Here is a 14,182-nt window from a genome sequence, read left to right on the forward strand (position 1 = left end):
AAATTGGAATTAGTCCCTCTTGAAAACTTTGAACCAATTTAGTCCTTCAACTCTGTAAATGCGTGAATTTAGTCCTTTTAACCAAATCTTATTAAGTTTATTTGACGTTTCAAACACATTTCATTATATTATTTTAATTTGTTTATACTGTTTGTCATATCTTCTCTTCAATGTTAGCTGATAAACGCATTTGAAATGTCAAATAAACTTAAAAAAAAAGTTTATAGGACTAAATCCATGCATCTCTAAATATGAGGGACTAAATTGGTTTACGATTTTCAAGAGGGACTAATTCTAATTTTCACTCAAAGTTGAAGGACCAAAAACATATTTAACCTTTTAAATAGAATACACCACTTCGGTTCGTGTATCTTCTCTCTAGATCTTGGTTCGTTAAAAAACTTTTTGATCATTATTTTTTCTTTGGTTTCTTAAATTAAAAAAAATTATATTCTTAACTTAACTAATTTTATCTAACATCTTCCTATAATATCTCATCAAATTTTCTTAAAAAAATAATCTCCAACTCATTTTAATCATTAAAAGAATAAATAATTATTCATTCTCTTTGATTTTCTCTTTTTATTAATAACAAGATAATCTTATTAATCAACTATTGTATCCAATATTAGTTTGTTTTACACTATATTTTTACTTATGTAGAAAACGTAAAAATCACACCAACGGATTAACGACTAATATTGTTTTAACCAATCAACATCTAGATTTCGAAGTGAGCAGAGTAGGGATGACAACGGAGCGGGGCGGGGACAAATTTTGTTATTCTATACCTATTCCCGTAAAAAAAAATCCATCCTCATACCCATACCCAAATCCAACGGGTATCAAACTTTTATCTCATCCCCATCCCCACCAGGTAACGAGTATAATCTCGTACCCATACCCGTACCCGTTTCCTTACTACTTCAATATAAATTTTAATTATTTTATAAAATAATAAAAAATTACGGTAAAGGAAACATAATATTATCAAATATTCAATATTAGGAGGATGATTATTTCTTCGATATCAAATATTTGAAATAAATTATAATTGTTTACATTTTAGATTAGAATACCAAATAAAATTTCATTAGAATCAAAATATTTATTAAATTTGCAAACTGTAAACATTAATGAAACCCAATTTATAAAATTTAAAAATATTTTTCTAAAAATTTAATGGAAAACAAATATTCAAATTAAAATATATTTTAAATGTTTGTATATTTCAATTTTTTAAATTCTAATGAATCTATTTTTTATACACTAATAAAAATGATAATACATCACTTAATCAAAATGACGCAAATAACAAATAATAAACAAAATAATAAAATTTTGACATAGATATTGTATCTTTTGAACTCTAATATATGTTGGATGGTGATAAAAAAATATTCATGCCAATTACATTAAATTTTGATATTGTAGTAAATAAAAGTTATTTATAAAATTATAGTAAAAAAAATTACAGTATGATTTATATAATGAGTTAGAAAATAAAAAATAGTTAGATAAAATGTACTGAAATAGTATTCTACATTATGAGAATAAACATTAAATAAAAATATTAAAATATTAACAAATGTGTGTCCTAATATTCACCACTTACTCACTTCCTAATATAGTTATGGATTGTATAATCCAAAATATATATAGATTATACAATCCAAAACTATAATTTCAGGGGTATAATTAGAATTTTAAAAGCTATCGAGTGCGGGAAGAAAACAAGGAGGTGCATGAAGAAATTAACTTATTTAGATAGTCAATACATGGACGCCCAAAAGACACAGTACCTAAATATATAAAACCATGTTTTAAAGGGAAAAAAAGCATAAAAAATAAGCAGATTCCTAAACCTGTAGAGCGTATTTTGATTATTGGAAGACCAAATCGAGGAATTCGGAAAAGGGAGCCCCGTTCGTTCTTCCCGTTCCGTTTCGGTTCCCTTTTCTCTTTCCGATTGAAATTCCTTTTACCTTTCCAATTTCCTCACAATTCTTTTCCTTCTGATCAAAAGAGGTTGGGTCGATCGCTGAACGCAGAAGATGGGAATGAAACAAGTCATTAAAAGCCTCGACGCGTTTCCACGCGCCGAGGATCACTTGTTGCAGAAAACCCAATCTGGGGCTCTTGGTATTCCCCTTTTTGCTCCCAATTTGTTTAATTTAGTTAGTTATTTGTTTGTGACCTTTTTCTTCAATTTAATGTTCATTTTTGCATTATTGTTTTTGTTGCAGTATCCGTAATTGGTTTGATTATAATGGCCACATTGTTTGTGCACGAGCTGGGTTATTATCTTACAACCTACACCGTTCACCAGGTTTTTTTTTTCTTTTCTGCGCACATGAGTTGAAATTGCATTAGTAAACAAATATTATGATTGAAAAGATAATTAAAAAATGGTTTTGACTTGTGCAGATGTCAGTGGACTTGAAGCGGGGGGAAACTCTTCCAATTCATATTAACATGACGTTCCCTTCTTTGCCTTGTGATGGTTAGTTAGTGAGGTGTTTTGGTCTGTTTGAATTTTTTTTCTTTTTTGGAATGATGTGGGGTTGTGTGTGTATGGAATTCTGAATGTTTGTTCTGTGTTTGCGGGCAGTTTTGAGTGTAGACGCCATTGATATGTCGGGCAAGCACGAGGTGGATCTTGATACTAACATATGGAAAGTAAGTTGGTTTGTAGTTCGTAATAATGTACCACGTTTGAAGTGTTTAGAATGTTGTGTCGTGTGTTTGTTGAGATGTAGTGATACGTCAAAGTATATATTTAAGATGTAGTGCCGAAACTTAAAGGATGTCATTGAGATGAAGAGATATGTCTAGGAATGGGTGTTGGGACGTGGTGTGATAGTACGTACCTTGTAATATATCATTGAGATGTAACAATGTGTCTTGATGTAGGCCAAAGGCGCTTCATGAATAGGCCTCAATTTTTGAGATGAGTGTTATTCTTGTATTGTTGAGTGTTCTGCTAATGGGCAGGCTCCCCTACTGATTGAAGAGACAACGCACATGCATGTGTTTAAGAAAAGTCAGTAGTGCAAGAGAATAATGATTTTGTACTGTGTTGTGGTAGCGTTTTATTGTAGCTGTCACATTGTTGAGATTTTTAGTGGTGCTGAGATTGCTGCAGTTTACCAATCTGAAGTTGTAGTGGTATGCCTTGCTTGAGAGAGAACAATGAAAACATTTATATACAAATATGTAAAGATTCATTGTTTTAGAGGCTAACCAAATTATACTCTAATTAGGAAATTTTATCATTGTATTTATCATATTAATTTGTTATATTCAGCCTCATTGCGTAATGGAGACACATGGTTCATCATATATTATGTGTGCATCCTAGAGAGTAGAGCTTTCAAAATGGGTTAAAGCCCATGAGTTAACCCGAACCACCACAGGTTCGAGTAGGATTGTGTTTAAAAAAGTTTGCACATTGCAGTACGAGCCAAAAATGGATCTGGTCCACATGTTGAACCTGTTTGAGCCGGGTTGGTGAACCAACTCGAACATAAAAAAAACCCACCTCACTCTTAACCGTCTAACCCAAAACACAAGCAAACCTTTTTTTTTGTTGTTGAAATTTTGGGGAGAGAGGCCCACACCCATGACACTTCATTCACTCTCTACTTGGTCTCTCATTAGTTATTTTCTTTTCCTAAGGTAGTAAGATATATTGTAGATTTTATTTAGAATTATGATTTAGTTTTTAGGATAATGATTTATTTATTGTTTAAAATGAGAAAAAACATTTTTTTAAAATAGGTTTGGATTTTTTGGATTTTGGTTACATATTAAAAAAATGTTAGATCAAAGAAAAAAAGTTATAATTTTTCTTAATTAAGTGAGCCAACTCGTTTTACCCACCAACCGTGGCCGGGCTCAAATTTCTTGAGCTCACTAATAAGGGTTGGCTCACTAAGTGACCAACCTGTGGTGGGGCGGGTCAGGTCAGGCGACCCGTTTTGACAGTTCTACTAGAAAGTAGATTTTAAGTCTAATTCAACTTCATAGAACCGGTTTGTAAGATGAGGTTTACACTTGTTTATTTGCTATAATTTGGTTATATCTTTAGTCCATGTAGAATCTCCAACACATCCTCTCATGCGAAGGACTGAATATCTTAAGTGTGAGACTAGATATTTGTGGGTGGTCTAATAGTAGGTGGCATGATAGACCCAATAAACTCTGCAAAGATAGGCTTTGATACCATCTTAGAAAATTAATATTATGGTACAAAACTCATTTGTAAAGCGAGGTTTGCATTCACTTATATGTTTTAATTTATATGTTTTAATTTAACCACATCTCTAGTTTATGTGGAATCTCCAACAATGCACAATGATTATTATCTTGCGTCAAGTAAATTTATCTAATAGTTGTTTCTTGTTAAATTCTTTTATGATTAATAATTATTTACCCTTTGTTTGAACTTGTTGCAGCTACGCTTGAACAGGGATGGCCATATAATTGGCACTGAATATATATCCGATCTTGTTGAAAAGGAGCATACCCATCATAAGCATGGTAATGTCTTGTTGCTTTATGTCTATATGGTTTAAGAAGTCTAGTTTAAAACTTCATAATTTATATATGCCTAGATTCAATTCATTTATTGAGTATTGGGTTCATGTCTATTATAATTATTTTGGATGATAAAGGGATGCTCTCCTACTAATTTTTCAAAATTGTTTTCAAACAATTAGTCATTAATGTTTGAATGAAGTTACCTGTTGTAGTTTATATATTACTTGGCTATGAGTAGCTGTTCATATAAAAATCATTCGCATACTTCATCCAATCAAATTACTTAAGCTCATGGGAGAGTAGGTTCTTGGCATGGTATCAAAACATCTGTAAGATTATGACTATGAGCTATTGTCAAGTCTTTCTGATCTCCATTCTTTCAAATGAAAAGTTAAATTCAGTACAAAGTTTAAGAGGATATGCATTAGCCACACATCAAGACCAAAAAATAAGGTTCTTTTGTTGTGGGTGTGTTACATATGAAAACATTTTTTCACCTTCACCACATATCTTAAACTTTGGGTTATTTGATTTTGGAATGAAACTATTTCTTGTTAAACCTCCACCTGGCTCTTTCTGCTTCACAAATTTCTGTTGGCAGAATAAAATGCTCAGAATTGTGGAAGTTGAGGAGTATAGGACGGTGTGTGGGTTGCTCACAATCGGAGAGACAACGATCCAATATCAATGGAGACTTTAGAAGTTGGAATATTTGGTGTTGCTATAAGATAATTTACATTCGCCTCTGAATTTGCAGTATGAGTAAAAAGTCATTGTAATTTGAGTACTAGGTTTTAGTGATAATGTTATCTACAAATATGAGGGCATTATCTAAAATTACCTACAAAGACTATGAAAATTCTTCTTAGTCTCAACCCTTATGATTTAATATTTATGTCTGAGTACAATTTAAATCATATGTAAGTTTTAAATCCTAATCTATAGAGATAAAGCTAAGGATATTGTTTATAGTAATTAATGTTCCCGCTCATGTTGGTGTATATATGTCATGTGCATCAAGCTTGTTGTGTTCTAGACAAAAAAGGTTTAGGGGAAGATGTAGTAGTTGATCACTGGAGTTCGCTAATGTTTCCAGGGTTGTCAAAATCAAAATCTTACCTTGGATCAGAGGGAGGAGAAAACACAAATTATGTGTTCATGACAAAGATCATAAAATCATATTTAAAATCATAAAATAACATAAATAGAAAATAATACTTAAAAAAATTTAATTGAATTTTAATGTAAGGGATCATAGATACATAATATAAAAAAATATGTAGTATTTTACATATTACCCATGACATTAAAGGTCAGATATAATATAAAATGTTTATACTTAATACAAAATAGATCAAATTATTTTGTAGGTCCTTGGATTATTTGACAATTTTAATTATGTTTCTGTTAGAAGTGAGTTTTAAGTTTAACTCAACCCTACAAAATCGGCTTGTAAGGAGAGGATTGCACCCAATTATATATTGTGAATTGGCCTTATCTCTAGTCGATGTAGGACTTCCAACACAGTCCTTCACGCCAAGGTATATTCATCTCGTGCGTGGAACAAGAAATTAGTGGGTGGTCCGTTAGCGACCCGATATCTGGTGGAACAGAATGTCCAAGAAATCTCACTATGATAGGTTCTAACTTGGCTCTGATACCATGTTAGAAGTGAGTTTTAAGTCTAACTCAACACCACAAAACCGGTTTGTAAGGTGAGGATTGCACCCAATTATATATTGTGAATTGGCCTTATCTCTAGTCGATGTGGGACTTCCAACACACCCCCTCACGCCGAGGTATATTCATCTTGTGCGTGGAACAAGAAATTAGTGGGTGGTTCGTTAGCGGCCCGATATCGGGTGGAACTGAATGTCCAAGAAATTTCGCTAGGATAGGCTCTAACTTGGCTCTGATACCATATTAGAAATGAGTTTTAAGCCTAACTCAACCCCACAAAACCGGCTTGTAAGGTGAGGATTGCACCCAATTATATATTGTGAATTGGCCTTATCTCTAGTCGATGTGGGACTTCCAATAGTTTCCAAGCTTTTTTTTTAATTGAATCCTTGAATTTGTATGTGTTGTTTTTTAATTAGGTTCTTTCGTCTAATTGCCATTAGGATATGTGAACTATCTAGCACAATTGGGAGTTGGCAATAAGGTTGTTGTAGTGTGAAGCTTGAAGAGACTTGTTATAGAATACTTGGGTTGAGTGGACCTAGTGAGGAGAGAATACTTGTTGAAGAACCCAGTAGAAAATATTATGTTCATGATTGAACTTGAAGTAGCCAAAATATTGGCATGGATAGATGGAAATACTCAATGCAGATGTATGATTGGAACAATGCAAGATTGTCGGAAACTCGTCAGTTTGAGTTGTATTTTGGGTCAGCAGTGTTCATTCCTTTCAAGCCCAATAAAAAAATGGATAATGATATTTTGACCCACTTTTTTGACTCACTTTTAACTCATCACTGTAATCAACCTTCAATTATCTATTTTTATTTTTTTAGAGTGGTGTGATGTGAGATCTAAGGATGATTGAAGTGGTGGGTTAAAAATGGGTCAAAAAATGTGGGTCAAAATATCATTATCCTAAACAAATTGGCTTTCCCTCTTCTCATACAAACACATATTTTTGCTTCCACTCTTTCATCTTCAACTTTGTGCACGGGCCTTCAACAAATTCAGTCATAGCTCTTTTAACAATGTGTCTCTTTGGTGAGTAAGCTGATTAATTTCAACTCAAGAAGGAATATTGGACCTCTTAGTGAGGGAGGACGGTCTCAATCATAAAGTGATCTAAAAGGAGACATTCACGTAGATACATTATAAAGTGTTGAACCAAATCTCTGCCTAAGGTAAGTGTAAGGGCCACTACCTTGGTTTTGTATCTGTCGGAGACATCGTAAGTGAACCTCTTAAGCACCTATTGACAACCTCAATTTGTGAATCCATTTGTGGATTTGTAGATGATAAGTTGTGCTCATGCGAAGTTGAGTTCCTATTAGCAAAAAAGATCTAATGAAAGTTGGTCTCAATCTGAAACAATGGTAGCTAGAAATCCATGTAGACGTACCACCTCCTTGACAAACAATTCTGCTATAGTCTCTTATGAAAAAGGGTGTGATAATGCAATAGCATATTTAGTTAGATGATTCACAACCACTAGAATAGAATATTTTCCTTGATGCTTTGGAAGACCACCCGTAGAGTCTATTGATATGTCAACCCAACTTTTATGTGGAACTTGGAAAGGTTGTAAGAATCCTGCTAGAGACAACGTACTATATTTATTTCGTTGACAAGCATCACAAGAAGCTACATACTCTTTGATATTAGTTCTCGTACCCATCCAATAAAAAAATCCTTGTATTCGTTTGTATGTTTGAAAAAACCCAGAATGCCCCCGAACATATGAGTAATGAAATACTTTTAAAAGATGTGTCCGTCGTTGTTAGCCTTTACCTCATTAGTTCCCTTGCTAGTAACAAATTGAGAAAGAGAAAGATACTACTAATGGTTTGGGTGGTGTTGAATTTGTTGCGGCCCTTGATCTTGGCAGTGCTACTATCCTTTTTGAATAGGAAAACTCCTACTTCGTCTTGTGCCCCTATAATCTTTTGCTGTCATTGCTACTAGTATATTCTTTCCTTCAATAGCATGGACTTTGTTCATCATTTATGAGAGATTTCTAGTTTTGTATAACTTCAAATTTTCTCTAATCTCCTCTTGCAACCCATTCAAAAAGAACCTCATCATTGCTACTAGTATATTCTTTCCTTCAATAGCATGGACTTTGTTCATCATTTATGAGAGATTTCTAGTTTTGTATAACTTCAAATTTTCTCTAATCTCCTCTTGCAACCCATTCAAAAAGAACCTCATCAAATACTGCTCATCCAACCCTTTAATAACTCTAGTAAGTCTTTCAAACTATGTTATAAATTCAGTCATCGAATTCTACTTTAGAGCACTTGAGATTAATAAGAGAGAATATAAAATTGGAGGGCCTGAAAGACCCCTCCTATGATCTTCGATTTATAATGATAGAAAATTGATATAATGAGGAGATAAAAGATCAAAAGACCACCCTAGACTACTAGGTACAACTCATAGAGTGCACTAGACTCCTAGGTACTAATCATAATTATAGCAGATAAATGGTTCCCAATGCACTACTTATTTCAATAAGAGCCTACTCCGGTTCGAAGGGGTCTCCTATCAAAACTGGTTGGAAACTTTGAATGAGCATTTCGAAACCAAACCAAGACTGGTTTAGGTTGCACATTTCCCACCATGAAACCGAGATAGCGCATTGCCTTCCATCACCACCATAAGTGCTTCAATTTTCTCCTCTTCTTGAACACCTCTTAAACGGAAATAGCAATCAACTTTTCTTATCCTTCCCACAACATCTTCTCCCTCAAATATAGGAATATCCTCAATTTGTCACAGTGTTATTGAATTTCGACCATGGCGGCGACCTGGCGGAAACAAAGCGGAGGCGAATTGGATTTTCTGTGGCGGTCCATGATGGCCGCTTTAGGCATGGCGGGTGGTGGTGGCGGAACGGTGATGGCAATTGGACTGAAGAAAGGAAAAAGCCAGGAACTTGAACAAAAAGAGAAAGAATGGTAGATGGAAGCATACAACATCGGTGTGGGAGAAAGTGGGAGAAAGAAGGGCGTGGGAGAAAGTGAGAGAAAGAAGGGATACAGAAAACCCTAGTTGCATTTGGGTTCTGAGGCTTTAAAAAATGGGCCTGGCTCACTAAAACTTTGTTTAATTAACCTTACCTACTCTTCACTCTTATTTTCTTTTTTTACCCTAAATTTTTTATCCTAAGTTACTGCAGCGGTAAAATTATTTTAACTTAAAACACATTCTTTTACCCTAAGTTACTACAAAAGTAAATCTCCTTTAACCTCTCCCTTCCCAACTTTACTTCCCAACTTTACTTCCCAACATCAAGTATCAACTTTTGTAACTAGGCAGCCACCATTGCCAAGCGCTGCCACCGATATACCTCGTTATCCTATATTGTCACAATTCTTGTTTTCCAAGGATGTTGCACTCACAAGTTCTTCTTGTAAACCTTCATCAAAGACTCCCTGGTTCATAGAAATTGCTGCACTCACACTTTTCCCACATCCTTCTTTCACAAACCTATCCACAAGCCTCTTCAACCAAGCCATTCGAGAATCTTGTTATAAAAGATTGGCTTCCAAATCAACATACATTTGGGATAATCTTTCATTCAATCTTTCTTCAAAACCTTCAAGTAGCTGAATCCTAGTGGCTAGAGTCTTCTCCAATGCCTCCACTCTTGATTCCATCATTCTTGTAGTCATCGTGTGTAATAACCCACAAAGCCTAGATTGAGCTTTGGTACCAGTTTATAGAAACTGGATCAGAAAACTCAAAAGGGAAAGAACACTTGAAAAGGAAAGGTGAGAATTGTGTATAAAAGTTTCAATAGTACAAAATTTTACACATACACTTCTGTCACTTTAAGGGTCTAGAAATCTCCCACTGACCAACTATCTTTTCATATCTCCCAAAACCCGAAAACGCACCTATATATAAAAGCTTCCCAATCCAGCAATATAACCACTAGCAGATTTCTCAGCTGTTTGAATTAAATCAATTAGCTGTATTTTCTTCCTCCCTTATTTCTTCTTTCACGGACCTTTGTAATAGGAGGCGTAACCAACATAATCTCTCTTCTAAAGACCCTCTTCTTTGGATGCTGCACCAGTTTATGCTTTCAGAGTTTGCTGATGAAAAACTGGAATAGCTTGGTTATCACAAATAAATTTCATAGGGTTTATCTTTCCAAACCTCGAATATTTAAAAAATTGTTTCAAATGTATTATTTCACTAGTTTCAAGGGTGATTTGCTGTTCAGTGCCGTTATTAGGCTCTGACTGTATTGTTTCAATCTCTGCACCTTTCTTCTTTAGTGCTTGTGCCTTTTCTGGATTGTTCTTACTATGAACTTGGTTTAGGCTCATCTATTCTATTAGTCATATTCTTCTAAATTCAAACTGTTGTTTAACTAGTGTGGTTTTCAGGGCTAAAGATTTGATTGTATATATCATATTCTTGTTACGTTCTTTTCTTCACCACTTACAGCCTTCTAAAAACTGTGAACAGATGATCATAAAGATCATGATGAGCATTCAGAACAGAAGATTCATTTGCAAAATCTTGATGAATCTACAGAAAATATTATCAAGAAAGTGAAGGAAGCAATAAAAAATGGGGAAGGATGCCGGGTATGAATAAATTGCAATTTATGAATTATTTTTGGTGAATTTGTGTTCAACCTTCAAAATTCTTGACATTTTCTTTGATGCTATTAATCCTATTGCAGGTTTATGGCGTTTTAGATGTTCAAAGGGTTGCTGGAAATTTCCATATTTCAGTACATGGACTTAATATATATGTTGCACAAATGGTAAACTTTTTTTTTTTTTTCATTAATCTTGTATACACAAATAGGATATGTTTGGAATAGCTACGAAAAATAAATTATATGCATAATCAATTATTGATATCATAAAATCAGAATCAGTTTTTGTTTGGGTGAGTTTGAAGTGGTTAAGATAACAGTAAGAAATATTTGATGATATCATCTTAGAATATTTTAGAGTATCTTCAATGATATTATTGTTTTAAATTTTAGGACTTATTTTCTTATTTAATTAGGATCTTATTATTCTAGGAATATCTTATTATTAGATTTATCAGAATTTGATTTTTAGGCATATCATAACATGTGATAGACTGCACTATTCAATGCACAAACTCTACTCACGACAATTTGTATCAACCTGCGATCTTGAATGGATCCAACCACTTCTCCGAGATCGAAGTTTTGTGAGATTCATAAGGTTAAATTATTTTTGTGAAAATCATGCAACCCTTCACATTGTCTCTACTCCCGAGTTCCATAAAAGAACCCAACACAGAAACTGATTGTCATTTTTTGGGATACGTTGTTGTCCAAGGAAATTAATACTAATTAATTTGTCCAATGATCAGGTTGCCTATGTTTCAACCAAATCCGTAAGGGACCTCAAATTCGGTTCATATGTTACAACCTTGGCTCATACAACCTACATAGTTCAGTTTGAGGAAGAGTGTTAGAAAAAACTTTTTATGTTTTCTGGGTTATTTTGTGAAAGTTGTTTTGGCTGTGCCTGTCTATCCTATAGGGTCCTAGGTGTATGTCTTTTGTTAGCCTTTTTGGTATTACTGTTCATATTGAATCTAGGTCTAACAGACTAACACACTTTGAACTGTTTACATAAAGTACCCTAATAAAGAGTCATGTGTCTCAAGAGTATACAGTACTTTAATAAAGAGTCACGCGTATCCTTTAATCTTTTCTATCTTACTTTTCGGTCAAATAGTTTTAGCCATTAGATTAGTTTATTTTAATGGATAAGATTTGGTGTATGTCTTAACCTGGTGTAGACGGATCTCATCCTATGTGTGTAGAGAGGGAGAGTAAGATAAGCTCGGTTCTATAAAGAGATAAACCCTCTGTTTAGGGCCGAACCATAAGAAAGCTTTCACTCCTGGATATAACTGAATTGTCAAGGCCAACTATAGGAAAACGACCCCCACTCTAGATGAAGAGCAATTACAATGCTGAAACTTAGCACAACTAGTAGGGACTTCCAAAAACCATTACCACGTATTTGCAAATTATATCCATTTATTCAGGGATATATTTTCCATTTATAGACTTAATTTGGAATATGCACATAAATTTATTCCAATGTCACTTTTTTGTAACATGAGACCTTCCTGTCTAAAATTTGCTTAGAAAGACGTTCGTCATATTGATGAATTCTATTATATCTGATAGTTAACTGAGTTGTGATGGCTTTCTGCAGATCTTTGATGGAGCAAAGAATGTGAATGTTAGTCATGTCATCCATGATTTATCATTTGGCCCCAAATATCCAGGACTTCACAACCCACTTGATGACACAAATAGGATTCTGCATGATACCAGTGGAACATTTAAATATTATATAAAGGTTTGTGCTTTGAGCATTTAGTTTTCTTTCTACTTAGCCTAAGCAACAGTGTAGGTGGCCATGATTACTCCTCCGTGCTGCTCTGATAGTTTAGAGGATGCCAATTATCTATTTTTCTCCTCCTTTTCCTTTGTCTAGATTGATTCTTGCCTGCCTGCTGATGAAATGGGTTGCCAAATATTTGTTGCGTCCTTAGTCTGAGATCCAATCTAAATACAGATAATTGAATTGGAATTTTTGCTGGAAAGAGCTTGATTTCTAGTTTTCTAAATTTGGGTCTTGTTTTCCAGCACCTATTTTTGGTAAACTTCATAAATTTCCTAAACTGATGCAGGTTGTTCCAACCGAATATAGATATATCTCAAAAGAAGTTCTACCAACTAATCAGTTCTCAGTATCAGAATATTATTCACCAATTAATCAGTTTGATCGGACTTGGCCAGGTTCGTTTTATATATTTATCATTGGCTTTGTTCATATTTTGGTCTAAATCTTCATTATTGTTTCCCATTTCTACTTTCCATGCAGCTGTCTACTTTTTGTATGATCTATCGCCCATTACTGTCACTATCAAGGAAGAGCGCCGTAGTTTTCTCCATTTTATTACTCGGCTATGTGCTGTGCTAGGTGGAACCTTTGCTGTGACAGGTTTTGTTCTTAATTACTGACTCTACTATTCTTCTTCCAGTGATCATTGCATCCACACGGTTGGCCTATATTTTTCCGCCAAAAAAGTGAATTGTTGTTTTCGGTACTCCAGAGACAATAAAATAGTGAAGTTTCCGCGATATGATCATTTCTGCTGGTTTTAGCATATTACAAAATTATGATAAGATTTTCACAAATTAGTTCTCATATCATATGTTAGTTTTCTGGAGTCTTTATCCGCTAAAATTCTTCTTGCCGCAGTCTACTCCGTTTCTTTGACTCACATTCTTGTCTAAAAGCTCATTTATAACGACAGGAATGCTTGACCGTTGGATGTACAGACTTATTGAATCTCTGACTAAATCAAAGTCTAAACGGTAGATCATGAAAGCCATTATACGTCTCCAACCAAGGGATTTCAGGCACTGAATGGAATTTACTGCGACCAATTATTTAGAAAATATTGGTGGCACAGTTTAATCAGGCATGAGCTTTAAAACACGTGTTCATACAGTTGCATGTATTGTCTGACATCAATGACTAGCTGATCCGATCCTTTTCTTTTGGATGAATGTTTTGGGGTTCGATTTGAGTGTAGACAACATTGTACAACATTGTCTTATCAATCAAGCCTGTGGAATTTACTAGAACTCAAATTTTGAATATAGTGATTATGATAGGTTGTGTTTCTCGTAGTTGTGCAAGTCCATATTTGGATTTCCCTGATTATATTATTCCAATGTGGCACAGAGGATATTTCTGTTGGAGCACTTTGTCTAGTGTTACCAAGGAAATTTTAGGGCACTGCACTCGAAAGAGATTGGAGTATTTAAGTCATAGTTTGTGTACGATTTAAAACTTGATTTATTTGGCAATATACACGAATGTGGGAAACACAATTCCTAATACTTGACGGTTTTTAAGAAACAATT

At 34.2% G+C, this 14,182-nt stretch overlaps 1 protein-coding gene across 1 annotated transcript; it reads left to right on the top strand.

Moving 5' to 3' along the window:
* The first annotated feature begins 1,840 nt into the window (after positions 1–1,840).
* On the top strand, positions 1,841–13,900 carry LOC114189086 (Endoplasmic reticulum vesicle transporter protein). The gene is made up of 11 exons (XM_028077793.2): positions 1,841–2,142; positions 2,247–2,329; positions 2,428–2,503; positions 2,612–2,679; positions 4,458–4,542; positions 10,705–10,826; positions 10,925–11,008; positions 12,456–12,602; positions 12,937–13,045; positions 13,131–13,250; positions 13,567–13,900. Exons 1-11 carry the CDS (start codon positions 2,055–2,057, stop codon positions 13,629–13,631), a joined length of 1,047 nt encoding a protein of 348 aa, XP_027933594.1. The 5' UTR covers positions 1,841–2,054; the 3' UTR covers positions 13,632–13,900.
* The last annotated feature ends 282 nt before the right edge of the window (positions 13,901–14,182 follow it).

This window comes from Vigna unguiculata, chromosome 6, assembly GCF_037176805.1.
Source record: "Vigna unguiculata cultivar grain cowpea cultivar isolate G323 ecotype 2 chromosome 6, ASM3717680v1, whole genome shotgun sequence".
NCBI lineage: Eukaryota > Viridiplantae > Streptophyta > Magnoliopsida > Fabales > Fabaceae > Vigna > Vigna unguiculata.

Coding starts and splice junctions, on each gene's coding strand:
- LOC114189086 (XM_028077793.2), top strand. CDS start 2,055: ATGGGAATGAAACAAGTCATTAAAAGCCTCGACGCGTTTCCACGCGCC. Junction 2,504..2,611: donor CCCTTCTTTGCCTTGTGATG/GTTAGTTAGTGA, acceptor GTTTGCGGGCAG/TTTTGAGTGTAGACGCCATT. Junction 12,603..12,936: donor CATTTAAATATTATATAAAG/GTTTGTGCTTTG, acceptor AAACTGATGCAG/GTTGTTCCAACCGAATATAG.